Genomic DNA, 25,542 nt, shown 5'->3' with positions numbered 1-25,542 from the left:
TAGAAACAAGCACAAACCCAAACAAAATTAAACTGTATACAGACATCGTTTCACATTGTAAATGTTGACTGAAGAGGATGTGGTCTCTCATTTTCTTCTGTGTTGCATCTCCTAGCTTTTTCTAATAAGTTATGATCAATGCTGTTCTATCTAAACTACAACTCCCAGAATCCTTCACCGTCAACAGTCACAAGATCATCATAGAGGAGCAGGTGGTTCATGATCATGTGATGTCGTTATCCCCGGCTGTCTCTGTAAGCCACTGCGCCTGATCTGAGTGCTACAGCACACCGCTGTCTCCCCAGTGGAAGGTAATGTGTGACAAAAACCCTTTTTTCTATTCCTTTGTTCCCTCGTTAAAAATGATGTCGTTTGTTGTCTCGCTGATTGGGAGGATGGAATGAGAGAGAGGGAAGGAGGGAGAGGGAGGGAGGGGAGGAGGAGGAGAGGATGCTTTCCTCGTGCTGTGCTAAGCTCTCTACAGCGGCAGCAGGAGCAGGAAGAACAGGCTGTGCTCTGTGTTTGCGTGTGTGCGTGTGTGAGTGGAGCATGGGGGGGAGCAAGGCGAGGCCCGAGGGCTGGCTGGATGGGCGGCTGTGTGTGTCCGCTTTACATCTCCCGTGGGTTGGAGAAGCAGGGAAGGGCAGGGCCACAGGCCTGGAAAAGACGCTCCTCTCTGTCACCGTTAGCATCCAGACCCGGAAAAATGAGGCAGCGTGTGCTCAGGTGCTAGGCTCATATCCGTCTCCCAGCCAGCCAATCACGGCCACCCATTGGCTTTTCTAGCCAATCCCGGCAGCCCAGCCTTGTTATTGCTTTTGATGTTTTTTTTGGGGGGGAGGGGCTGTTTTCTTTGACCACAGCTCCCAGAACACTGATGTTTATACATGTACCTGCACACACATGCTGCCATGCTCTTTGCTCCACACGCATATATGCTTGTTTCTGCTTCACATGCACGGTACATAGAATTTCCACAAAACTTACACAGTCTAGCCTGAGCTTCCACACATGCAGATTCAGTTTCAGCATGCGTCTGCAGATCAGTGCATCCAACCATTTTTTATTATTATCATTATTATTATTATTTTTAGCCATCACATCATCCACTCCATCCCTCCACCTCTCTGGGTCCCTCTTTGTCTTTCTTCCCCGACACTTGCTTTGGCTCACATGTAAGAATGGAGCGCGTGGGAGTGAAGTGAGTCACTTCACACGCAGGCCACCTTTAATGGCGCAAACGGATGGGCACCTCTCTGCCTGCCGACCATATTTGGAGCGCCAGGAAGTCCATACTGGGTGAACACTCGGTGATGTGCAGGCAGTGAGCAAAGCCTGACAGATGGTGTCCCCTCTTTTTGTGTGGTATTCTTTAATTGGAAGAGAGTGCTATTTCTAGGGATGAATCTTATTTATTGCTTGTTTTTCTTCTAATTGTCTCCATGGCAGGCAGCCTTGCTTGCATTTATAGTTCCCCTTTACCCACTCCCAGCTGTGGGCGCGTGGTTTTGACAGGAATGGAGCATGTTTGAGATAAGTTTAAGATAATTGGCTGTTTTAATTCTTTGCTTGTGATTTTCAAAAAATAAATGAATAAATGAATAAAGCAATTAAATAAACATTACGTACTCAAGTACTCAAATATGAAAGCAGACATTAACCAGAAATAGAAAATAACACATTAGAGTGGCTATCAGCAGTGATTATGTGTGTACGTAGTAATGGCTCTCTATCCATCTCACAGAGAGGAAATTAACTGGCAGACCACTATCGCAAAACATACATGGTCCTGAAAGTGGAAAATCTAACCCATCCTGACTCAAAATGTATGCACAATTTATAAAGTAGTGCAATGCAGCTTTGAATAAGCTTAAATGTTTATTAAACCAGTGCACAATTCATCTTTTTCTACCTCATTTGCCATGATAGAACTCACTAACAGACACCTGCCTGTACATTAAGTGAATATTAGGCCTCCGTGGACAATCAGGCTGGAGTTTGGTACTACTGGACCCCCAGTATGGGGCACTCTTCCCATTGGAGCCACTAGGCACCATTTTGCCTATGTGATAATGGCACTTCTATCTATCGGAACTCCTTTTAATGACTGCTGCGGTCATTAAAAATCAAGTGTAGGGGTGCTATGTGGTGTGAATGAAAACATGCCCCAGTCTAAATGGCACTTTAAAGCAATGATTCTCTTCAGAACCAAGGTGAGCCTGTGGATTTTTTTTTTTTCCCAGCAGCGCGTATGGGAAGTGACGTCCGTTGTCTGATATTTTGCAGAGCTTTTATGCCACCTCTGGGCTTCATTTCCCATGAGCAAATTCGTGTAGCAATCCCAACATCTTCTGGATTTTCTATTAAAATGCTCATTATCAATGCAAGTCATAAAAGATCATCCATCAAGTTTCCATATAATATGATGAGACGAGATATATTTTATATTTGCTTCCATTAATCTTTCAGGATTTGCTCTCCAGGGAGTCACTTTGTAACAGAAGGAGGCATAGTCCATTATGTAATTTATTCGTTTTTTTATTCATTTGATATTATCCCCTTAGTTGCAAGTAAAGCCTGGTTAATTCCTGGCAGGAATGAATGCTTCGCTCAAACACCTGGTCATTACTTGAGCCCGATTCAATCCTTCTCCTGAAAAATATGACCTCAGCTTTCAACTGTGAATTCAAAGCCTTGTCTTTAATGACAGATTGCACTTTTGTTGCTTTGCTTCAAGTAGACACAAATGAAAAAAGTGTCAGTAACAGAATATTTTAATGTGGCCTAATCTTAAGGGAAGGAAAGACATGAGTAGTTGAACCCTTAGCGTTGTAGTATGCTTAAGTACGGCTTAACAAATGAGCTAATCAGACACAGGGCCAATTATTGTTCTTCTTATAATTATTAAGTAATGAAATGAACTGCAGTAACTGAAGATCATTTTCTCAATTACCATTTCACAGGAGACATTGCTAAAACGAATTGACACAATGACATCGTCATTACAAACGACCATTGTGATATATCTGAATGGTACATCATTAAAAGTAATTTTCCTGCCAAATTGCAAAATAATATCAAGCGTGAGACTGGCAAAATTAGTTTGTAATTACTCGTTTGCATAAGTAACTGACTCAAAGCCAGTTCTGTAAGTGAGCACCATTATGCGGTGAAAAATGGTTAAGCACAGAATGTTCAGCGAGCTTGAATGCTGAGATTGAATTTGTCTTGTTGATACATGTAGACAAGGGGTTCATGATTAAAAATAACTAGCTCTGGTTTTGTGATGGGACGTTAAGTGGGTGAGGAGAATACAAGAAAGTCAAGCGTAAGAGAAATGGACTGATGTGGGCAACGCTATCAGTCAGCACTAACCTGCAGTAAGCAATTAAGTTAAAACCAAACTAACCGAATTAACTCATACAGGGCTTTTCTTGGAATGTCCCCCTGTTGCAGTGTGACACATTGTGACCAGGTCATGTGCTGTGTTTGCTAGGACTGTACAATATCTTGTATCTTGGGAGAACTTTTCTGTTTTCTCTCAAAATGCATCAGAAAACCAGCAGGACCCTCCTTTGTGACTCAGTACAGCCTCCGTTGTGTCCCCACCTACACTGTCCACATTGCAGGGAAACTCCTTGGATCAATGAACCGGTGGTGCGGGTAGATTTTAATTCTTAACGGTACACCAGCTTAACGACTCACTGACCCAACTCACTCAGAAAACCAAATAAGTACATTTTTACATAACATCCCGACAGAATTCATGTATGTGTATGCACATATCAAGCTGTATTGAGTTGAATACCACAATAATGACAATGACACTTTACTCTACATGCCACATGGAGTCATGTCATCATCCTTCATCCATCATCCTCCATGGATTTACGTCATTGCTCTGCCAACTAGGGAAATCTGATTCATCACAGGGTGATTGATCGATTTAGGCACATGCCTCGATCACCTATGGAATACATCTCACAAGCAACACTTGTCATACATGGAATAGTTAAATAAGAAAAAGTTTGAATGCAGTAATTGTTACTATCCATCTGATTCCAGGACTGATCAGATGGTAGACATGACAGGATATCAGGGCTGTCACACTAGTGTTTATTTGAGGAATGAGCAAGATAGGGCCTCATTTGTGCCAAAATTAAATACAAATGCTCGCTGCCTCACCACCACAGACACCCTGCATTAAAACAACTAAAATACTAAAGACAAAAAATAATAAGCCAACAGTTTTCTGATCTTTAAAAACAATTGAAAAATGCACCTATCAAAAGTTATGTACTGTAACATATTGCTTACTCTGGAAAGTGACTTACTGGTGCATATTCCAGGGTTCTGGTTTACATTCACCACTCCAGTCAAAACACTTACACTGTTTCATAAACAGTGTCTTTCACAAAGATGTTGCACTGTACATTTTGGCCCAGTTAATAAATTAATCCATGCGTAGCACGTGAGAAACGTTTGACAGAACGTGTATTTTTTATCTTTTTTTTTTTTTCTTTTTCGCCTTTCCCATCCCTTTCCCTCGTCAGGAATAATTCCTTGATTGGTGTTAGATTGGCTCACTAATTGATTGCAGCTGGTTGTTAACCTCTCAGATATTTTTCTCCCAGCTCAGCCCCCAGTAAGGACAGTCGTGAAGGCGGGAGGTAATGAAATTAGTTCCTGGTTCTGCTTCGCAGCTTTATTTGTTACAAAGACTATTGACAAGAGCAACAGGCACCAGTGGTGTGGGTTCTGCTTTGCTGAAAAAAATACATAAAGGGCAAGAGTGTCATCAGTCCTACCGCCTGTCTACTCACCGTTGCAGATTTTGATGGCCGCAGTCACGGTTCTGCTTCAAGGTAATTTGAGGTGTACCCTGTATTTTTCAAATGCAGAATATATTTTCCATTTCCGGAGAATATGAGAGAGCTTAGGAGGGCTAGTAAAATTGCAGGCAACGGTGGCTGTAAATCTGGATCTTTTATTCACCTGCAATTTATGACATTTCAGTGCCAAATGAGGGTTATTTTTCACAGACATTATTTATAGGGAGACGCTTGTGTGGTTTTCAGTTTGCTTGTGGGTGGTTTTTTGGGTGTTTTTTATGCCCATAGACACTGTTTCCGCCCTGCTGTGGTCTTTTGCAGAGTTGTAAAAATACTTAATTAAAAAATAACATCCAGTCACTTGTGAAAAAAGGGGACACAGGAGACACAGAATGCAGGTAGCGGTGGCCTTGCAACTCTAAGCAGGGGGTGCAGTAGCAAAAGGGACATCTACTGAATATGGCCTGATATTCGTCTCATTTTTCTGCCCTTCACAGGAGAACAGGACAGTTGATCTGCTTTAGTTACAGCCTGCATGTATATGTATATGTTTTATTTGACATATTGTGGTTGTTCTCATAAAGTGGTTCTTTTAGTTGTACTAGTGGGAAGTACGATAAATATTCAACGCTATATGCAAAACTCACTGCCAAAAAAAAAAAAAATTGCTTTTTGAAGCTGTGCTTCATTTTTGCAGTTTTGTTTAATCACATCATCATAGCTACTTTTCTGGTTATTCTTGTTCCTTGAGATTAGTGGATACCACATGGGGATCCCTGTCAGTGGGTGTGTAGGAGTTTTCCATCAGCGTCATCATTCACAACTAAAAGCAGATATAGCCATCTGCGTCCTGCACGCTGTTTGGATCCTCATTGAATCAATTAGATGTTAAACATTGGAGCTGAGTCAACAGTCAGTCTGAATGAAACAGACCTCATCTTTGACAGACCTGTTGCTGATGTCATTGCCTTGAGTTTGCAACCTGGGCTTTAGCTGATCAGTCCTTCTGGTGTGTGTGTGTGTGTGTGTGCGTGTGTCTGTGTGTGTGTGTGTGTGTGTGTGTGTGTGTGTGTGTGTGTGTGTGTGTGTGTGTGTGTGTGTATGTGTGTGTGTGTGAGAGAGAGAGAGAGAGAGAGAGAGATACTAAAAGCTCATACTGCTCATGCATCGTGGATCTAAATGCCTTTGCTGGAAACAGTGTATTTGATGGCAACCAAAACCTTTGATTTATGTCATATTTGCTAGTGTCACCCTAGCAACATTGGTTTTACGACCTAGATCATCCAATTTCAACACAATTTCATACGTTGACCACATAAGTGACACCTGTTTCAATATGTGATATGTAAAAGGTTAACACTTTACTGTAAGACTAGTGTCTTGGGTAGTGGCAGGTGGTCAGATAAAGAAGATTTCGGTCTCATAGATGCTGGTGCAAGATAAAGGACGTGATTTGAACAAGCTGTAATAAAATTATGCATCATATAAAACAAACATCTGAATTAAATTAGCCACAAATCACATTTAACATTTGTCTCTTTGAAAAAAATAAACTTAAAATCTTTGTAAATCCTTGAGGCACATGACTGAAATTTACTCAGCAAATTGTAACATTAGTAAACTGCAAGCCCTCTTCTTCTGTGAGGAAACAATTTCTTTCCATAACTGTTACATTTTAGACAGAAATTCAGATTTCCAGCCAAGACAAAGACAATAGATTTGGTCAGAATGTTGTCTGTTCACGCCAAATGTGTTTCAGCCAGAACTTTTTTGGGAGCGTGAAATCAGAGTGCAGGTGCTTCTCTTTTGTATGCTCTATTTTTTCCTAGGCATCTGAGAAATTGACAGATTTGTGTATGTTTGCTGTGCTCCTCTGCACAATTGTTACACTTGTTAAAATATCAAGAGAGCAGCATTGAGTCCACCATCAGTAGTGTCTTTACTATCTCCCTTGAGAGATAGATTTTCTCACAGTAGTCATTCATCCCAGAATGTTCGCAGACCGCCCACCCCAACACACCACCATCCTTCCCCTTGACTGTAAACGGCCGTGCGGGTGTGGGAAGCCCAGGTCTCAGAGGCAATGCCGGAGGGCGCAAACATATGCGGGGAGGGGAGAAAACCAGAAGGCTGCAGCTTGGATGTCCAGTTGACCATCTGTTCTTCTCCCCCACAGTGGGCCAAAACCCCCTGAAACCACAGAGGATGAGTAGTCCACTATCCTGTGACAGTTTTGGAGTCACAGAACCATGACATCATCAGTCAGGTCTAAGAATTGTGAGGGGGGAGGGTAGGGTTGTTGTTGTCTTTCCGAGGCATCAATTCAAGAAAGTCCATATCTATCGCCATAGTAAGTATCATCTCTATACAGGTCTTTATACACATTCACACAAACACATAAGCTATGTTTGTGGCTGGTTTGCAGAAATATGAGAAAACAAGACATTTTCACACTCAGCCCCAAGTTTGATTGAATCTCTTGGGGTGGATAAATTTCCAAAGGTCCAGAGTTTAGCGTTTTTGATCAGCATACAGAGCTGTCCTACGGTGTGCTGTACTGGATGACAGGGTTGCCCTCAGGACTTCTGCTCCCATAAGAAATTCCATTGTTATTCCAGAAGCTGTTTGCGTCTTAGTATGCATGTTATGCACTACAGGAAGACTGGAAATGTGAGGCAGTGAGGAGAAATTAATGACCTGTCTCCATATACATTTGGTGTTGTTTTGGCATTGCCCACCTGCAGTTGCCTATTCATTTTATTATTTCAACTTCTTTAGCTTTTGCAACTTCTCCTTTTTTAGTATTACATGTGTGAACGGGTTTGTGACTTAGACCCGCTGGAATCTTAACTCAAAAAAATTTGACAGATGGCGTAAAATAGAAGGAGAGGGAGCACCACATTGTAAACAACCCTGAGAGACGATTGCCTGGGATTCTACAGGAAAAAATGACAGCCATGGCAACGAGGAGGAGCAGCTCAAATTTTGAGCTTTTCGGGAAATGTTTGGAGTCAAATAAATTGCTCTTTGCCGCTGCCCTGTCAGACTTTGCCGGAGCCAAGTTAAGAGCTGGAGAGCAGAAGGTGAGAGAGAAGGTCAAGGCGGCGCAAGGAGACGCCTCCAGAGGAGAAGTTGTGAAGGGCTGATTAACAGGGCGTTTGTGGAATAATTTCGGAAGCGTTCTGAGGGGAATGACGCACATTTCGCCCCCCACTGCTCGACGCTCCGGGCCGCACGTGAGCCGCGCCCATCAGACTCCCGGTTTGTCTTCCTGTCACCCGTTATTGACAATCCGATCACTCTTCAACGAGTGTGGACGACCACCCTCCCGGCTCTCTCGAACAAATGAAAACATCAAGGTCCCTCCTTCCCCCTCCAGCGGGCTGAAGGTCGCCCGTTCATTCTGCATTCCCCTCCGACTGCGCACGCGTACCCTTTTAAATGTTATTGATACGCTCCTGGCCTTGTCCCCGGCGGCAGCAATAAATCTGCTTCTGGGTGGCAATAAAGTTACATGCCTGGGGAGGCATCCTCCAGCACAACAAAAGGGACCCACACCCTCTGGAAACAAGACCACGTGCCAAAAAACGCGTCCTTCTTCACTCCTCTCCTGGACTGCTTATGGAATCGGGGGCACTTTGGCTGTGATTACCACAGGCTTCTCCAACATTAGGAAACAAGTTTTTTGTACCCCCCCCCCCCCCCCCCCCCCCCCCAAACTGCCCTCTAGAGTGGAGTGCACATACAAATGTCCTTAATGAAAGAGCTTTTGAGTACATATCCATGAGTTAATTAAGTCAAATAAGGTAACGAGCACTGAGAGAGACTTCACACTACATTTTAAAAGAAGGTTGATACATTTAAATGTCACACAGCAAATGTTGCCAGCATGGGGGGTCGCTATTTATATATTGATAAAAGCTTTCTAGGAATATGTATGGCTATCTAATTATAGCAGTAAAAAATAAATTGCTAGTTCTCTAAGTAACCACCACTATACATGTATTACTTTTTGATGGTGTGAATGGAAGAATATTGCCATGCTGTGGCTGAAATTATTTTGCATTTACTTCAAAACTGAAACCTCAGAGTGTCCACTCATGAGAAAAAGAGCATGACTGGTGTGGGGCACAGTCCTTGGCTGCAAGATCACTTTCCATAAACACACAGCAGGAAAAGCGCAAACATTCACTATAAGTTGAGCTCATAAGTAAAGACTAACCAAAACATTAAAAAAGACAGTTTAGTCCCTGCTTATGTCTCTGAGGACACCCTGTTTTCCCCTTCCCATATGGAGGGGAGGGTCCTTCCCTTTAGTTTAACCAGTGAAAGAGATTTCAGCTGTTCAATCACCTTCTGAAAATTGTTTCTCGAAAACAGCTTATTTGGTAGGAGTCTGGCAGAGAACAATTCAGACCAGTCTGCCAACATTAGGAATCATTGGGACAGACAGCGGGGAGAAATGACCCACTTTTACAGATGACCAGACGGATGACACATAACAGATAAACAGATATTTATTTAGGAGATATAAAATTCCAGATATGAAAAACAAACTTCTGTTTGCATATTTATTCATGGAATGTCACACCTCTAATTAAATGGGCACATAATACATGATATTAAAAAATCATGTTAATAGCATTCCACAGAGCAAAGTCATGCTGAATTTTATTCCAGAAAGCATGTGGGTCACATTTGCTTATACCTTTCAAAATAAGTATTCTTTCAAATAAATCCAACCAAAACAAATTTAGACCAAAATTATGCTTTTTGGAAGGAAGAGAATGCTTTCTATTTCACTGGGGTGTAAAAGAAGGTAATACACAATAGAAATGAATGAAGAACAGTTGGGGTAATGAATTAATTGGCAGCAGGCATTATCATGGTTAAGACGACAGAGCTTTCCAAAGACTTCTGGCAAATGGTCACTTACCTCCACGAGCTGAGAGAGAGTTGAGATGCAAAAGAATTCATTGCCACCATGAGCTTTGACACAAGTGCTTTGGGAGGCAAATGTAAAGCCAAAGACAACATTGGGATCTCGAAATCAAACTGGCATCATGGAAAGTGCCAACGCATCATTAAACATCTCTTGCATATATAATAAAAACATAAAATGTAATCAGGAATTAAAATCAATATGGAGGACACTGTGTATGTGTGTGTGTGTGTGTTTGGATTATTAATGGGAAGGGGTCTTGTTATATCTACCCTAATAATCCTATAAAGACTTAATGTGCCTTTCCGCAACACCACCACACATCCCATCCATTTTCCTTTATTTGGGGACATCAATGCTTTTTTGTTACTCTTCAAATTGAAGTCATTCTACCAACATTCATTCACTCTTCGTCACAGACTTTTACATCAGATAAAGGACAAGACAGTGTTAGTCTTTATTTCTTTTTTCCAGGCAGACAAGCAAAAGTCAAAAGGTCTTTCCTCTATTCTTTAACCTATTTTTCTTTCCTCCCTAAACCTTATGTATCCCAAAGCCTTATCAATTGTTCCTTTTTTGGCTATTTTATGTCATTTACTGGCAAACTGCCAATTACTTTCACTACGGAGAAACAGGAAGAGCAGGAACATCAGGTACAGAGCAGCTGGTGATGCAGCATTTGTCCATTGAGTTCAAAACAGAGGAGAAAAAAAGTGTTTTTAGCATAAACATAGCTCCAAACCATTATCCAAAAGAGCAACAAGCCTACATTATCTTAATGCACATAAAGCTTCAGAATATTACCTTGCACCATGCTAACATATTGGCAGCACATCATATGAAACTGCTGCCAGTGTTTCATTGAAGAATATTGTTAAAGCCTGATGTTGAGCAGTGACAAATATTGGCTGTGTAACAATAAGTTTGGCATGTGATTTTGGTATGTTGGCATGCATGACTTCAATACATTTTTCTTCCTTTTTTTCTTTCTGTTCCATTGGTTTGTTTCCGAAGTAATTGTGTGTGTTTGTGTTTCCCCCAAAGCCAACGTAGGACCTCTGCTTTTTGCTGTGAGATTTTCTTGGGTTTTAAAATGGCCTCTGCCATATCAAAGCAAGGCTCTGAACAAGCATCAGTTTTTCATTGTCATATCTATGAATGAACCCATGGCAATTTTTTTTTTCATTAATGTTTTGGGGATGGTAAATGAAACTTTGTAGGAACATTTGGTGTAAAATTGTTGGGTCAGGCACACCATTTTCAGAATCTGGAGTTAATGCAGGCAGTTTGATGTTCCATCTGATTTGTCTACAAGTACTTTGTGAGGGTGCCATCTTGCAGTTCTAAAAATCCATAATTAATTGCTGGAGAGGTTCAAATTATCACAGACATTAGACGCTGGTTACACAACAGACAAAGCAACCCAGACACAGTGATCCATGGAACATTCAAACTCAGTATGTCCAAGGCTTCCGCCTGTCACCCTTGCAGAAAATGGCTCAGTTGTAGTTTTGAATGATTGTGTGACAAATTTCAAAATGTGATCAGTTTTCAGACGATCCATCTGTTGAAGCTCTTGTGAAACTAAACACGGAACAAACGTTTCAGCACCGGGAAATTTCTGAGCCCATTCAGCTGTGAACGTTGTAGACGTGTGCGCAGTCTTGAACAGTGCGCAGTCTTGCTCTACATTTTGAGGTTGCTTCTGAGAATGCATCAGAGGAGAGCGTACATAATCTCTCAACTGCAGATAAGGCAGCTGGACCATAACGAGTGCCCTACATTTCCCATGGCAGCCGTAAAACACATCTCCACTCACATGGGCCATTCTCTTTGCCCTATGGTACAGCGGAGATATGAGAAAACAGCACTGTGATGTGATCTAATGTAGACCACAGATGTGGCCTTGTTATTCTCCCCAGAGGAACTGTTGTGAGGTGGCAGCTTTTTGACCAAGGCATTGTCATAATTTTTAGACATATTGGTTGAACAGCGTCAGTGCTGATTTGTTTGAAACACATTTTCATTTCATTTTTTTCTGAGCATTAAAATTCAGTTCAAATGGATCTTTCCATGACACGCATTTGAGATACTGCTCAGCAGTGAACTGTGGCAATCATCCCAGCAGACAGTGGAACCAGTTGGTTGACTGAGGTTTCAAATAAGCATGTGCGCTGGGTACTGTAGGCCAATGTCATCAATATCTTGTTTCATGTTTGGCAGCGTTCAGATGTTCAATGATACTGCTCTGTACATTACAGGATAATCCCACCAACAGAACCATGCTACATAGGTTTAGACAGTCTGCAGCTGAGAGGATCACAGAAATCAGGATCACTGAAAACAAACAAAAATACCATTGCTGGTGGCGTTTTCATATTTTATTTACATTGGAAACTGAGCGGAATCCTTAATAGATTAAGTCACATCTGTTGTGAAAATAAACTGAAACTTGATACTTATCCATTGTTTCATTTTTGCATGTTTATGTGAACATGAAACATATGTTTTCCTTTTCCCTTGATTAAACAGTAGATTGAACATACACACTGCGGTGTGTTCCACACACATGTGGTTATGTGGTGCTGGGTTGTGGAACACATGATATTGTGGTGGTGGTTGTGGGGAAAGGTGAAATAATAATAACAATAATAATAATAATAATAATAATAAAAACACAACAAAACATAATGAAAACAATTTAAGATACATAAATAGACTTTAAACATTTTAAATTGGGATCACAAAGTCTGCAGCCAAAGTGGTACGCCATGCTTGAAAACTGTAGTATTGAGATATCAGCTCTTGAAGTACTTATACTTAAAGAATTTAGGGGCATCTTAATTAAAGGCCTAATATTTTAACGGTTGTGCTATATATATAGTCAAGCAAATAATATAAATGAATCACTGCAGTGGTGTAACAGACTGTGCCAGCTACACTCCAGAGTGCCTGTCCAAAACTATAATTGACTGCATTAGATTAAAATTCAGTGAAGATTAACTTTTTTGTACATTTGAAACATGAAATGTAAATAACAGTTCTGCCCATTTAATTGCTGTTTTTGTCCTTCCTCCCTGTATTTACCAGCTGAAATTGCACCAATGGTGTTACTTGTGAAGGTATCATTTAAATATACAAGTACTGCTGTTGTAAACACATGAGGCACTTAATATTTAATAACCAGCAATCAAAAAGCCAATTTGTTCAAGTGGAACGCTCAGTGCTTACTGAGAAGCAAAAACAGAACAATAATAAATATGACAAATTTAACTCTTTATCCCTGCTGTTATTTGAAAACACAAACAACATAGCTTGCCTTTTGACAGTTTTTGATCTTGTTCAGTGTCTCTGACACAAGTGAATTAAGCAGCCTATCTCACTCCAGAACTTGGTACCTTGTGAATGAACAGCTGCTGCACTGATTGTGACATTGCCTCCTAGCTGTTGGTCAGAAGATAAAGAGTCAAGGTTTTTGCTGACTTTTCCAATGTAATCTTGAATTTGTGAACCACGACCTCAAATCTCCCCTCAGGGGGATGCTGTGTTTAGAGGACTTATATGAAAACCGGGTTCAAGCCCTCTATGGGCAATAGTGTATGATAACCCAAGGACAACATCCCCAGTACTCATCTCTGCACTGTCTTGTAACCTTTAACCAGGTCACAGCTGTCTCTGAGGGACATTGATATCTACTGCATAAAGGGAAGGCACAATAAACGTAGTCCCATTGGCATTCCAAGCGATATTTGCACATTATTGATGCATAAACAAGGTGAACATTCATGCTCAAGGCCATAAATAATCAGCACAGGTTTCACAATGTGTGTTTATTAGGCATAGGGCAATGGCAATGGCAACTTTCATATTAGCTTTGCTTCAAATTTACAGCTCCTTGTAAATGTGGAACAAACTCTCTTTATTTGTCATATTACTCACCTAATTATTTATTTGGGAATGATAACATTTACAGTGTCTTATATTGGAAACCAAAGTGCTGTCTGCTTTGAATTTTGTGGACTGAGGAGGCATGTGTACTGAAGTAGTTTTCAGTGCTTGTCCTTGAGTGCCACAGAGTGTGAAGGATATCTTTTCCATTTCTTTTCATGTAATCATTTTTAAAGAATGCCAGATTGGTGATCTTTCAGTCCTTTGTACATCACTGGTAACCTCCAGTAACCCCTTCTTCTCCTCTCACCTCCTCTCCTCAAAGAGGCTGGACGTACATACACTGTGTCTCTTGCTAACACTTCTGCTCCTTCTAACCCTGTATACCGACTGGAATAAATACAGAAGAGGACTTACAAAATACAAATTATAGGGATATGAATAAATGTGACCCTTATGTTTCTTTTGGTTATATAATGAGAATGAATTCACCTCTCATAGCTGGTCTATGACTCTCTACTCCCCCCACCTCCCATTGCAAGCTTTAAAGGAGAAGGAAGAATTTGAAGGGAGGTGAGCCTCCATAAAAGAGGTGCTCTTTTGCCACCATAGACTGACCCTCATTCAAAAATCAGGATCCAAGTTCATGTGGTATGACAACATCACTGACACGATGGGATCCAACACCATTTTGTTAAATGGTGTGTAGGAATTCCGTTCTGTGAGTCTAAGGGTCTGGGGTCTCTCTCTCTCTCTCTCTCTCTGCTCCATTCCTCCTGCTCCCGCCAGACTCCAGAGTGCAATGCCGGCGCATTGATGGTTATTTTTAACAATGGCTCCGAGCTTGTCGCAGCTGAATACGTGGAGTCGGCGGCATGCCAGTACCCTCTCCTCCCACCCCCACAGCCACTGTCTCCAAACAGAGCGCAGGAAGAGACTGACCCACATCTCCAGGGCCTCGTGCTTCCTGGCAGCGTCGGTTTGTTTTCCCCGCACAATGGGCACGGGCAGCGAGCTTTTTTGATGACGGGCGCTCCGAGGGAGGCAGCGAGTGGTCCTGCGGGGTTTTTTTTTTTTTTTTTTTTGCATGTTAAACAGACTCCAAACTGTTTTGCGGTGTCCTGTTCTGTAAGACCGGACATCACCCTCACTTTAGTCCTCACGGTTTACTGCAGTGATATTCATGTCTGTGAGGTGGCAACCCCTCAAACCACCTCTATCTTTAAATCAATTTCCCTGGGTCCTCTGCAGCCCATTTCCGTACTCTAATACAGCATATTTATCTAGCACTAGGTCAGGCCTGTGTTTATCTGTGAAGCGTTGTGGTGTTTCATGGGGTCTGTAAATGGATTTTGTGGAGCTTTGGGTAACTGAGGGGAACAATTTAGATGTTCTTTGGTTCCAGGTTCATGTGACTTCAGCACAGTCAGAAAGATCATATCAGACCTATAGATGCACTGTAATTATTAAGTTAACTCTGTGTTATTGAGTTAAGGCAGTACCATTCAGTGTCGGTCCTTTTCGCTATGGGCAGATGGCTGTTTTCTCAATGTTTTTTTTTTGGGTCAGAAGCCCTCGGGCTAACTTTACTACAAGAACACAAACAGATAACATGCACATTGTGCTCCAATCAAAAACCTCTATCTTTTTTTGTGGGTAGGAAGAAAGGGGAGGAGAACTGATGACAGATACTCAGATGAGAAGATAAAAATCTTCTGATGAAAGCGAGTTTACTGTAGCCTGTGAACCCTAGAGAAGATAGCATCAGGTTTGCCATTTCACTATCTTGTAATCATGAAAGAACAAAATTTCTGCTTCTTGGCTTTGCTGTCTGAGGGAAACAAAAAAGACTGGATATGCATGTAATGCATAAAGACAGACAGCAGCAGACAGAAAAGACAGCATATAACTTTTATAATTTCACCAAAATGAAATGGGACGGCAATTTTTGTCTCTGAGCAAGAGCAAACAGACGCCTTTTACATGTGGTTGAAAACGGGTGAACGCACCTAGGTTTTTTGTTTTTTTTTTAAGCTTTTTGCCCTTCATTAAGCCCCTGTGGAATCACCAATTGGACATTATGCTCATCTCAGCGCGATAACACCCCTGCTCGTGCAGGAGCTCTGAACTGAGACAAATGTGCACCGCAGTGAGGGGTAGACGCTTCTCTACTGATGTTATCTGAGGAACTCACTGGCGCCCGCTGAATTGAAGGGTTCCTGAGAGTGGTGAGACAAGGGGAGACCTTGCTGACATGTCCACCCCTCTTCCGAACAGAACCAGGCCAATTTGTGCCTGAGGGCTTGGAGGGTTGTGGTCATTGTCGGCTAATGACATGGCTGGGCTTGAACCCAGGCTGTAGGGCTGACCGAATCACACAGAGCGGCACTTTTTTAATCCGAGACTCAAACCCATGCCCTGCTGTTGAGGGGTCCCATGCCCTCAACACTGTCTCTTATGGTTTTACCCTGGGATCACTGCTCTGGGTCGCTAGCCAGGTCAGACGTATTTATCTCAGTGATGGTTTGTTGGTGTGGCAAGACAAGAGCCCTGTCCAATTTCATTTTATTTTTGTTTTCTAAGGCCAGAGCTCTGCATATCTCATCTGCACCGACACCTCTGTTTGGAAAGGACTGTGCTGTTAATGCTTAGCCTAGCACACTTTGTGCATATACTGTATGGTGCTCACAGTATTAAATGGGTTATTGTTCTGTCATATTCTCCTTAGACCAAGAAAGGGAAAAATAAGTTATTTCTTTCATTGCGTGTTTTATGACCCTCTCATGTGTAAGCAGTGAACAAGTAGTTGACCAGAACAAAAATAGGCAATGCTGAGGAGCAAATACTTTGTAATGAGTATCTGTCCGTTGAGCTAGCTGCTGAATATTTACCCTTCTCAAAGTGACCAGAGAGTTACCTGAGTGACGCAGTATCTCTCTTTATATGGCTGTTCTACCGGATGGTGAGAGAGACGAGAATGACAATTGTGTCTTTGAGCAGGCTTTCCCCCGCCCACTGAAAACCTGCTGAGATTTAAAAAGGGATGTGTGGGCAAAGAGCGTCATGAATCAGCTGGGCACGACATTGAGATGATCAGCGTTTCAGCAATACCCAAATACAGATTCATAGACAGCATTCCTTTTTCAGTTCAGGTTAGTTCATAGATGTGTTAATTATTTTATATAAGTACTATAGTTGTAGGATTACTTGGTATACTACCGCGGGTATGACTACTAATGACTAAATATGTGCAAGATCAAGGCAACCATATGGGATTTGACTGTGAACAACGGTCATAGATTCTACAACAGATCTGTGACACCAATGACAGTTTCCCTCTTGGGATATTTTTGGCAAAGATAGTAAGCTTTGCATTCTGTGTAATCAATCAAGTAATTATATATCTATGTGAAAATTATTTTAATATATGGGTAGTCATTGGTCCTTAATCCGCTGAGTCATCTATTAAACCTTTTCTGGGTTCAGAGAGGTTCCATGCAGGATGTGAAATTAACTTCCAACAGAAACTCTGTGAGTGACCGGAAATTACGGTGCATGACTATGATGATGGAAATAGCCTGTGAATGGCCTTCAGGGTTACACTGTTCTGAAATGGAATGGTGTGGTAATTCACCTTGCCTGCAAAAATAAGTGTTGGAAATTCTTATTAAGCACAAAAAGATGAATAAGTAATGAAAACATTCGGCAGATTCCTTGTGGAAAATGATCAGTTACGAGTATTAGTCCTCAGCCTACATGTAAAAAAAGAAATCATTTTTCCGGGAACACATTTGAACTGTTATGTACTTTCATTAATGGCCAATCCAAACCATTGATTTATTAAAGGCATAGGGTTGAAACTGTGACCCCCCCCCTTTGGCACCAATCACAAATTACAAATTGAAAAGTGATCCTTTATTTACTGTTATTGATTTTCAGTGTCTCCACATTGAGGGTTAAATGTCCACCAAACCCGCATTGATTTCAGATGAATTTCTCTTTTTTCCGGCGTTAAGGAAGCGGCCAATGATTATTGAATGCCGTTACATTCCTGTGTTCTCAGGCAACCGTGCAGCTAGCTGGCAACTCTCATCAACCTCTTGCTAGTGTCCATTAGAACATCTAAAAATGGACAATTGTCATGAATCATGAATTGGTAAGTCTTACAGACTGTTCTAGTAAAGGGAATACATCAACTCTACAGCTTCCAACATTTCTACACTTAGGCAGGATATCTTCATGATCTACAGTTCAGAAGTGTATGCATGTATATATTCCTCAGATATACTAAAATAGGTAGCCTCTGAAAGGAAATACCATGGTAAATAATTCATGAAAACATGCTGTACATGTTACCGGTGAGGCACGTCTGATGACTCCACCAGTAATGTGTCTCCAGCGCTACTGTACAGCTGACTGGACCAGCACTCATGGTGGGAATTTTGGTGTTTTTGCTTGGTGAAAGGAGGCAGAGCAGAGGTGAAAACCAGCGTCTTTGTATGCTGCTGACCATTTCACATGAGCCAGAACAGAGTTGTGCGTCCACCAATTTTAATGCTACAGACCTGTCTCATCGTCTCATCTGTAGTGTGTAATTGTCTACATCATTCATAGGTAGAGCTATAGAGATAGCCTGCTCCCTCAAACTTTTGAATTACCCATGAACAGACATTTTGGACGAAAAATACATTAACATTACATCTAAATCACATTTGATCATATTTGACATTTAGCATCCTGTTATCCATCCATGAAACTATTATGCTATAAACTAGTTATAAATCACATCCTATTACCCATCAGTGACACCATTATGTTATAAACCAGTTATAAACCAATAGTACAATTTCTTTCGCCATTGGTGGGTATTTGCTGAAGAACCTGGATTATGCCTGTATACCCTGTTTAAATGATGTCTCTCAACAATGTATCGATACCCCTTTCCTCCAAAAAGTAGACAGAAGTATATGCAATATAATATAACAGTAAGAGGAGCCTCAACATTGAAATGTGTAACTTTTACAAAAATGTGGACAGCTGCATCCCAGATACACTCAGCTGGGTATTCTGTACTTGTTGTGATATAAATGCAGGATGAAGTAAAGCACCAAGAGTTAAAGCAGCACCCACAGAGAGCAACCCCACTGGCTGAGGCAATCTCCTCTTCCCAGGCTCTGATAACGGGTGTGTTTAAACCAGCCTCAATATTCCAGTATTCCTTCCTCACCAGGCTGTCTTCTTTGGGCAGCCGCTGTCCAGTGGCACAGTCTCTGTGTTCATGAATGCCCCCATGACCCCTCCACACCTCCACCCCAGAGTTTTAAAGGAGATGAAAATGCTTGTACAAGCAAGCAAAGAACAACAACAGCAAAATCTCAAAAAAAAGACCAGAGATTGCATTTGTATTTTATTTCATATTTCTTATTATTGTGAAATATCCCCTGGTGTTTCCATCCTGATACCGTTGACCTTCCTCAGCTTCTCAAATGTCTAAATGGATGAAAACCTTTGAGGTCGAAACTTAAAAGAGTAGGAGATGGAGCACTATAACAGTGAGCTGGGATGCATCACTTTCCAGTGAAAGAGAGGCTAAGATGTTTTGAAAAGCGAAAAACATTTCCACTCATACACAATAAAGAAATGGCCTCACAGCGTGGCCCCAGAAACCACAGGATATTGAAATCTCTATGTTCAAACAAAAAGCACTTCCTCACCTGTCATGTAACCACATTCAGCTAACATCCAGCACAGGGTTACCACAGGGAGGCTACAGCTATAGCAAGCTCTGTATTCTATGATTTTAACATTCAAAACAAAAGGAGGAAACAAAAAACTGAAGTAAACTTTTTCTTTTTTCTGAGGGCTTCCCTGTAAAGCTGTGTGTGGGCAGTCACTGTCTGCATTCTATAATTGGTGCCTCAGCCTACCGATCATCTTCATCGGGGCATGAGCAGGACAAAGAGCTCGAGGCAGAAGGGCTCCTGGCCGGTCACTCGGGACCGTTGCCTCACTGAGTGGCCGTTTCGCTTTCCACACAGTGCCGCCCTCTCAGCCACTGAAAATAAAAATAAAAACGGAATAAAAGGCATTGCCGTTCTTCAGCTCCACTCAGTGAGACTAGACCCCCCCCCCCCACTCCACCTGCTCGTGAGTCACAGAGTGAAAGGGACGTTGATGACTTCACCGTTTCTCTCTGCCAGGGAGAGGGGAGACACAAACAATTATACAGCCCTCTGCCGAACAAAGCCGTGGGCAGAAACAGGGGGTGTCTGGTCCTCCATTCTCACGGGCAGGGACAGCAGGGCCTGGACAGTGAGTAACAGTGAAGTAGGAGTCCCAGACAATATCCTCCCCAGTCAAAGAGCCCAGTACGGACACAGCTTGCTCATGTGAACTAACGGCCTCTCTTGATATAAATAACGCTAAATGACGAATATAATGTGTTGGTGAGGATTGTGTGGTGTGGTAATAGAGACTTGGAGCCTGTGTGTATATGTGTCTGTGTGTGGGGGCGGCGGGTTGCAGATAAAGAAAAGCTTCTCTGTGGAGTCTTCTTGACCGATACAGTTGTCTGAATTTCATGTCTCGCAGGTTTCCTACAAAGAGTGGAAGCGTGATAATTTTTTTGACATGGCTGTACTTGAGAGGGCTCTGCGTATGTGTGTGTGTGTGTGTGTGTGTGTGTGTATCAATGCCTTTGAGAGGGGCAAATGAGTGTCCTGTCACTGGGCTTGAAATCAGTATCAGGAGAAATTGTTTATTGGCTGCCAAAAGCAATTAATCTTCCCCTCCGTAAGAATTAATCGGATTATCTCCCCCACGTGCCTCAGATAATCTGATCTCTGGTCTCTCACTGTCCCGGGGGCAAGGTGGTCCAGTCGAAGAAGGGGGGTGGTCAAGGGGGCGAGCCATTTTAGCCATGCTGACACACAGACATCTGGACAAGCTGTGGGGAGGAAGCCCCTGTCAAAATTCCACATTCCTTCCTTCCAGAAGCTGCCCATCCCCCTCACAGTGACTTTGAGAAGCCTTATGCAAAACTTACTTCCGTCTCAAGGCATAAAGCTCTTTGAAAGTTGCCAAAGCTCAAACAGAATGCGCAATAAACAAACACCCATTGTATTCAAACAGCATTTCGCTCAGTTCACCTAACAAAGGGAGCTACTGTGCGTCTATCAAACCCTCAGCGGAGATATCTCTTTTCCCACACTAAAACACTGACAGGATGATGCCACACGACCTTTGATGGAGAAGCCATTAATGACTGATGAACAGAGATCCTGATGTCTCCTCTCCCCGCCTTCAAATGGCAGCATTGGGGAGGAAAGTTCACGGTACATTATTTAACCTTTTCAGTGACACATATCACATTTCGCGCGTGTGTCAGGGGGGTGAAAATGGGCTGTGGATCCAATCATGGTGGGAAAAGGGGAGGGTGGGGGGGTTTGACTCATCATTTGAATAATGTCACTGTGTCACTTGGGGGTTTGCACACATGCGTTATGTCCTCTCTGCAACGCGAAGATACATCTGATCGTGTCACAGATACCCACTCTGTAAAACACCTCCCATCCACCCGTTAATTGCTGTGCAGTCACTGATTACAAAGCTCTCTGTCCTTTATTACCATTTACTCAGCAGACCCTCTCTCCATGGGTGACTCGCTTAACACACATCTTACAGGTTATCCCTTTGCACAACTGGGTATCTCTTCCCAAGCCATTGAGGTTAAGTACTTTGCTTCAAGGGTACTGCAGCACAGCCCCATCATAGACTAACATGGAATGTTCTGGAATATAGTAGCAATTAAAAACCACAATGTCACATTGCTTCATTTAACATCCATATTGTTTATAGGGTGTACACTATCTAATCGAACAAATACCGCAAACACATGCATTACATAATCTCTTGTTTTTCTGTACAATGTTTGTAGAATTCGATCACCACTGACATTTGCAAGCATACGATTTCTCATGTCATATTGTGTAAAGGACATAATAACAGTAAGAGCACCATAATGCATATGTAAGTGCAAGTACAATCGCACGTACTGTGGTACCTTGCAATTTGCTTCAGGTTTCAGATGTGATCTGTAGCACATGAGCACATGTTGTGTTACATCAAAGACCCTCTTAGTCTGACTTCACGTTAGGATTACATGCTGACGCAGTGACACCTGGCTAGGTTGCAGTGTTATTCTTTCTTTACTCCTGTTGGATGTCCAGTAACAGTGGGGGCGACTCATTAGGCAGGTCTAATTCGTAAAAGAAGTGCTTTTGTGAACCAGACGTCAAAGGGCCCGTGGCTCCGTTATTCTGTCTCTTTGCTTATGAGTGTGACCGAGGGAGGACTTAGATCCACACTTCTGGAAATGTTCTGTACTCTTTCTGACTACCAGGTCTGATGTGCCTATAATCTGCTTCATAATAACTATATAAAACTACCTGGCAATTTCTTATAATCAAAAATCAGGGAAGGGAAGAACCTTCACAGTGAAACTAAATTTCTCCTTCTTTTTGATACCCTTGTTTCATGTATTTATTTACCTGTTTATTCTTGGTTATAATTGGGGTGCCCTGGTTTATTTAGAGGCATTCAAGTGCTTACATCAGTGCTGTTGAGTAAAATGCATCATCACCCAATGCCTCTTCACTCGACCACGTACTTTGGCTGCATGTGGGCCGAATTTAAACTCTTGTTATGGCTGCACCAGGGTCAGATTGATGAGTTTAGTGATGCTGCTGAGTACCAGGCACAGTTCCTGCAAAATAAAGCTTATACCTCACAAATGAAGGGTGATTTTACTGATATCAATACTTAGTACAGAAAAGTACCACACCAAAATTAAACACTACCACCTAATTGTGAGCGAAGTCATTTTCATTGTGAAAAGGGTGCTGATGCAAATGCAATATGTCGACCTAAGCTTGACTACTCCCTTTTATTTTACAGGGTAACAACAGGAAATACAATTGAATAATATTGAACAATACTGTCAGAATAGCTTGAATGTCTGTCTCCATCTGACACCAATGTTCATTCTTCTCCCAGGCTGTTCTTCTAGACCTGTGTGAAGACCTCAGAATGTCTTACGGATCCATCGATGGGGGTGCCTTTGGCAGTCGGAACCCATTCGGGGGCCCTACAAGGCAGGGGTACCAGCCAGTAGGTAAAGACAACCTTTTAAAATGTTTCTATAACACACAGACACATACGGTTGCTCACTACATTAAGCCCTTTCCCCTGGATGCCTGGGTTAAAGGATTGTTTGACACGCTGTAAGGCACCTTATTCAGGGGAATAGGAGTGAGAACTTTTCATGCTGCTATCCAAGACACCCACCACAGCCCTCATATTGTTCATGTATGAGTCTGACTTCGTCCCAGTAGCATCTTCTTATCATTCCTGATACTGCCAAAGTATCTCCCAGCTGAAAAATAGGAATGGATTGCCTTGTTAATATTAGTATGCCCACAGTAACTGTGACTAAGACAGATGTTTTACACAGGTGAAGTGTTATCATGCTCACTCTGTGCATGCCAGTGTATCCAGCTAAGGTCTGATAGTGACGCTGAGTGATATTGGATGCTGAGTGAAAAGGAGAAACAGGTTCTTAAACTGTAAAGCCCCCTTCAGAATAGTTTACCGCAACATAATATTTGATCGGAAACGTGCAGTAGAGAATGGGTTGTCATTATCGGTTCACTTAAGGCCATATAGGTAAATGGAAAACATTTGTGTGCATTTGTTGGATGTTCCAGGAGATGAGGCAGGTGCCGGTGTGGCTCATTACTGTAGGAGACCTGCAATACGTGCCAGCTCAGTGTCATTGAGGACGCACAATCTGGGCCTGCCGCACTCATGAAGTCATATCCACCTCTAATTGCACATCCCTGCATCATCCTACCTCATTGATTGTCCTCTCCCTAAGTGTCTCTCGCTCTGCCGTAAATGAAAAGCTTCCGTAATTGACCGAGCGCAGGAACCGTTCTGCAGGGGACAGGAGTGCGCCTCATCTCTCCTCCGCCTCCACAGCCATGGCTATTCCACTGGTTCTGTTCCCCACACCACCAGGAGTGGGTGCCGGTAGCAGCAGATATGGGGTTCATAGGTCAACATGAAAGGCAGTGTGTGTGATGGCTGGAGAAGCAGTTGTATGGGTGGTCAAAGGTCTGTGTAGAGCACCGATTCTCAGTCCTCCTCCTGGGGGGCCCCCTGCTCCGCACATTTTCCATCTTTCCCTGCTCTACCTACCTGACTGAACTCATCAGTGTCACTTTTGATTAGCTGAGCACACCTGATTTAATCAGGAGCATGCACACTAATTTCAATCAGGTGTGTCTGGAGCAAGCATAGATAGAAGATATGCAGGACAGTGGGCCTCCAGGAGTAGGATTAAGAAACACTGGTGTAGAGGACGGTTTGTGAAGGGAGTCAAACTATCATCCTGAAAGAGCGCTTATGGGAGGTCTAAGGTTGGTGTGGAGTAACGGACTTCAACTGAAAGCAAACAAAATGTATGGTGTGTTGTCATAATGCATACTTGAACTGAAATCAGAAAATAGTGCACCACCTATAGGGGTAGAGGAGCCAGTGCACTCTGGAGATTATTCTCTGTGAAATTCAGTTTTGGCTGCTATTTCTCCCTCTCGCTCTCTCTCCCTCTCTCTGTCTCGGTGCTACCTGTGTTTTCACCCACCGCGTGATTGGCATGCTGGCGTCCCCGCCTTGGCGGCTGCTCGCCGGTGCTGTTGGCAGGGGGACGGGCGTGTGCCAGCCCCCAGGGTGCTAAAGTCCACTGGTGGGTGAAATGAGTGCCCTGCTGCCCGCCGATGCATTGGCACACCATTGGGTACGGGTGGCAGCGTGCCCGCTCCGCAGACACGGAGAGGAATAATATTAGCTTTTGCTGTCACAGGAAACGTGGGCTTCAGATGCGATGCGCAAATGTGGATGCAAAGAGCAATACAAGGAAATCCGACAGGTGCAAAATGATGATCAAACGAGTGTGATTTTGTCGGTAAACCCCCACATCATCAACATTTACATTTAACAGTATGTGTGACTTGCATTGCCACGCACACACACACACACACACACACACAAACACACACACTTATACAGAAACACATGAAAAATATGCACATATGCACACAATCACATAATCACTTACCCTCAGTCACACACACACATATACATACACACGCACACAGCCTCACTCGATTAATGCATGAGGGTACCTCTAGTTCCCTGCTGACACTGCTTTTCACGATAGTTCAGGCTTTTCCCAGTGGAGATAAAAGCCGGCTGCCAACCCCAGCCATTAGAGTGTAGGCTTTGATCACTGCAAACCTGGGCTCAGCCACAGGGGGTGATCAAGGGAGGGTACAAGCTCAGCCTGTCGGATTTATTTTGTATCGTGTCTCCTGTGCCACTTTTGAACCGAGCTGAAGCACGGTTCGCAAATGATCAAAGCGGAGGTTAAGTCTCTAATGGAGTTGTCTGTCGGCTAATCTTTCTCCTCCTCTCTTGCCTGCCAAATCTCTCAACCCCATCCAGCTTCTCACTTTCCCTCCTTCAGTCTCTCACTCCATCTCCTTCTCTCTCACTCTATGTTAATCTCGTATGGATGAGTTTATAGATATTGAAGAGGCAACCTGGCTTTATTGATCGGCTCACCTTGCAGGGCCAAAACACCAAACAAAATCGAAACACAAACAGAGGTAGCTGTCAGAAGACTATTCCTTGGTATGGGCAATTTACATACCATGCCACAAAAATGAGAACATTTCCAGGTATGTAACATGGCTCTGAGGTTATTGGAAGGACAAAATCAACAGAGAGAATCAAAAAATTTCAATTTTTAAAGGGTTCAGA

General features: G+C 42.6%; 1 protein-coding gene across 2 annotated transcripts in view; it reads left to right on the top strand.

Moving 5' to 3' along the window:
• The first annotated feature begins 241 nt into the window (after positions 1–241).
• Positions 242–25,542, top strand: part of tsnare1 (T-SNARE Domain Containing 1) — a 132,590-nt gene continuing 107,289 nt past the window's right edge. For both annotated transcript variants that reach the window (XM_036539351.1, XM_036539352.1), the window contains exons 1-2: positions 242–311; positions 22,717–22,834. In XM_036539351.1, the coding sequence (XP_036395244.1) occupies positions 22,750–22,834 (85 nt within the window). In that variant the 5' untranslated portion in view covers positions 242–311; positions 22,717–22,749. The remainder of the gene's footprint in view (positions 312–22,716; positions 22,835–25,542) is intronic.

The sequence above is a fragment of the Megalops cyprinoides genome, chromosome 10 (assembly GCF_013368585.1).
Source record: "Megalops cyprinoides isolate fMegCyp1 chromosome 10, fMegCyp1.pri, whole genome shotgun sequence".
Classification (NCBI taxonomy): domain Eukaryota; kingdom Metazoa; phylum Chordata; class Actinopteri; order Elopiformes; family Megalopidae; genus Megalops; species Megalops cyprinoides.
The sequence above is the reverse complement of the archived record's forward strand: the minus strand, read 5'-3'. Positions and strand labels throughout refer to the sequence as shown.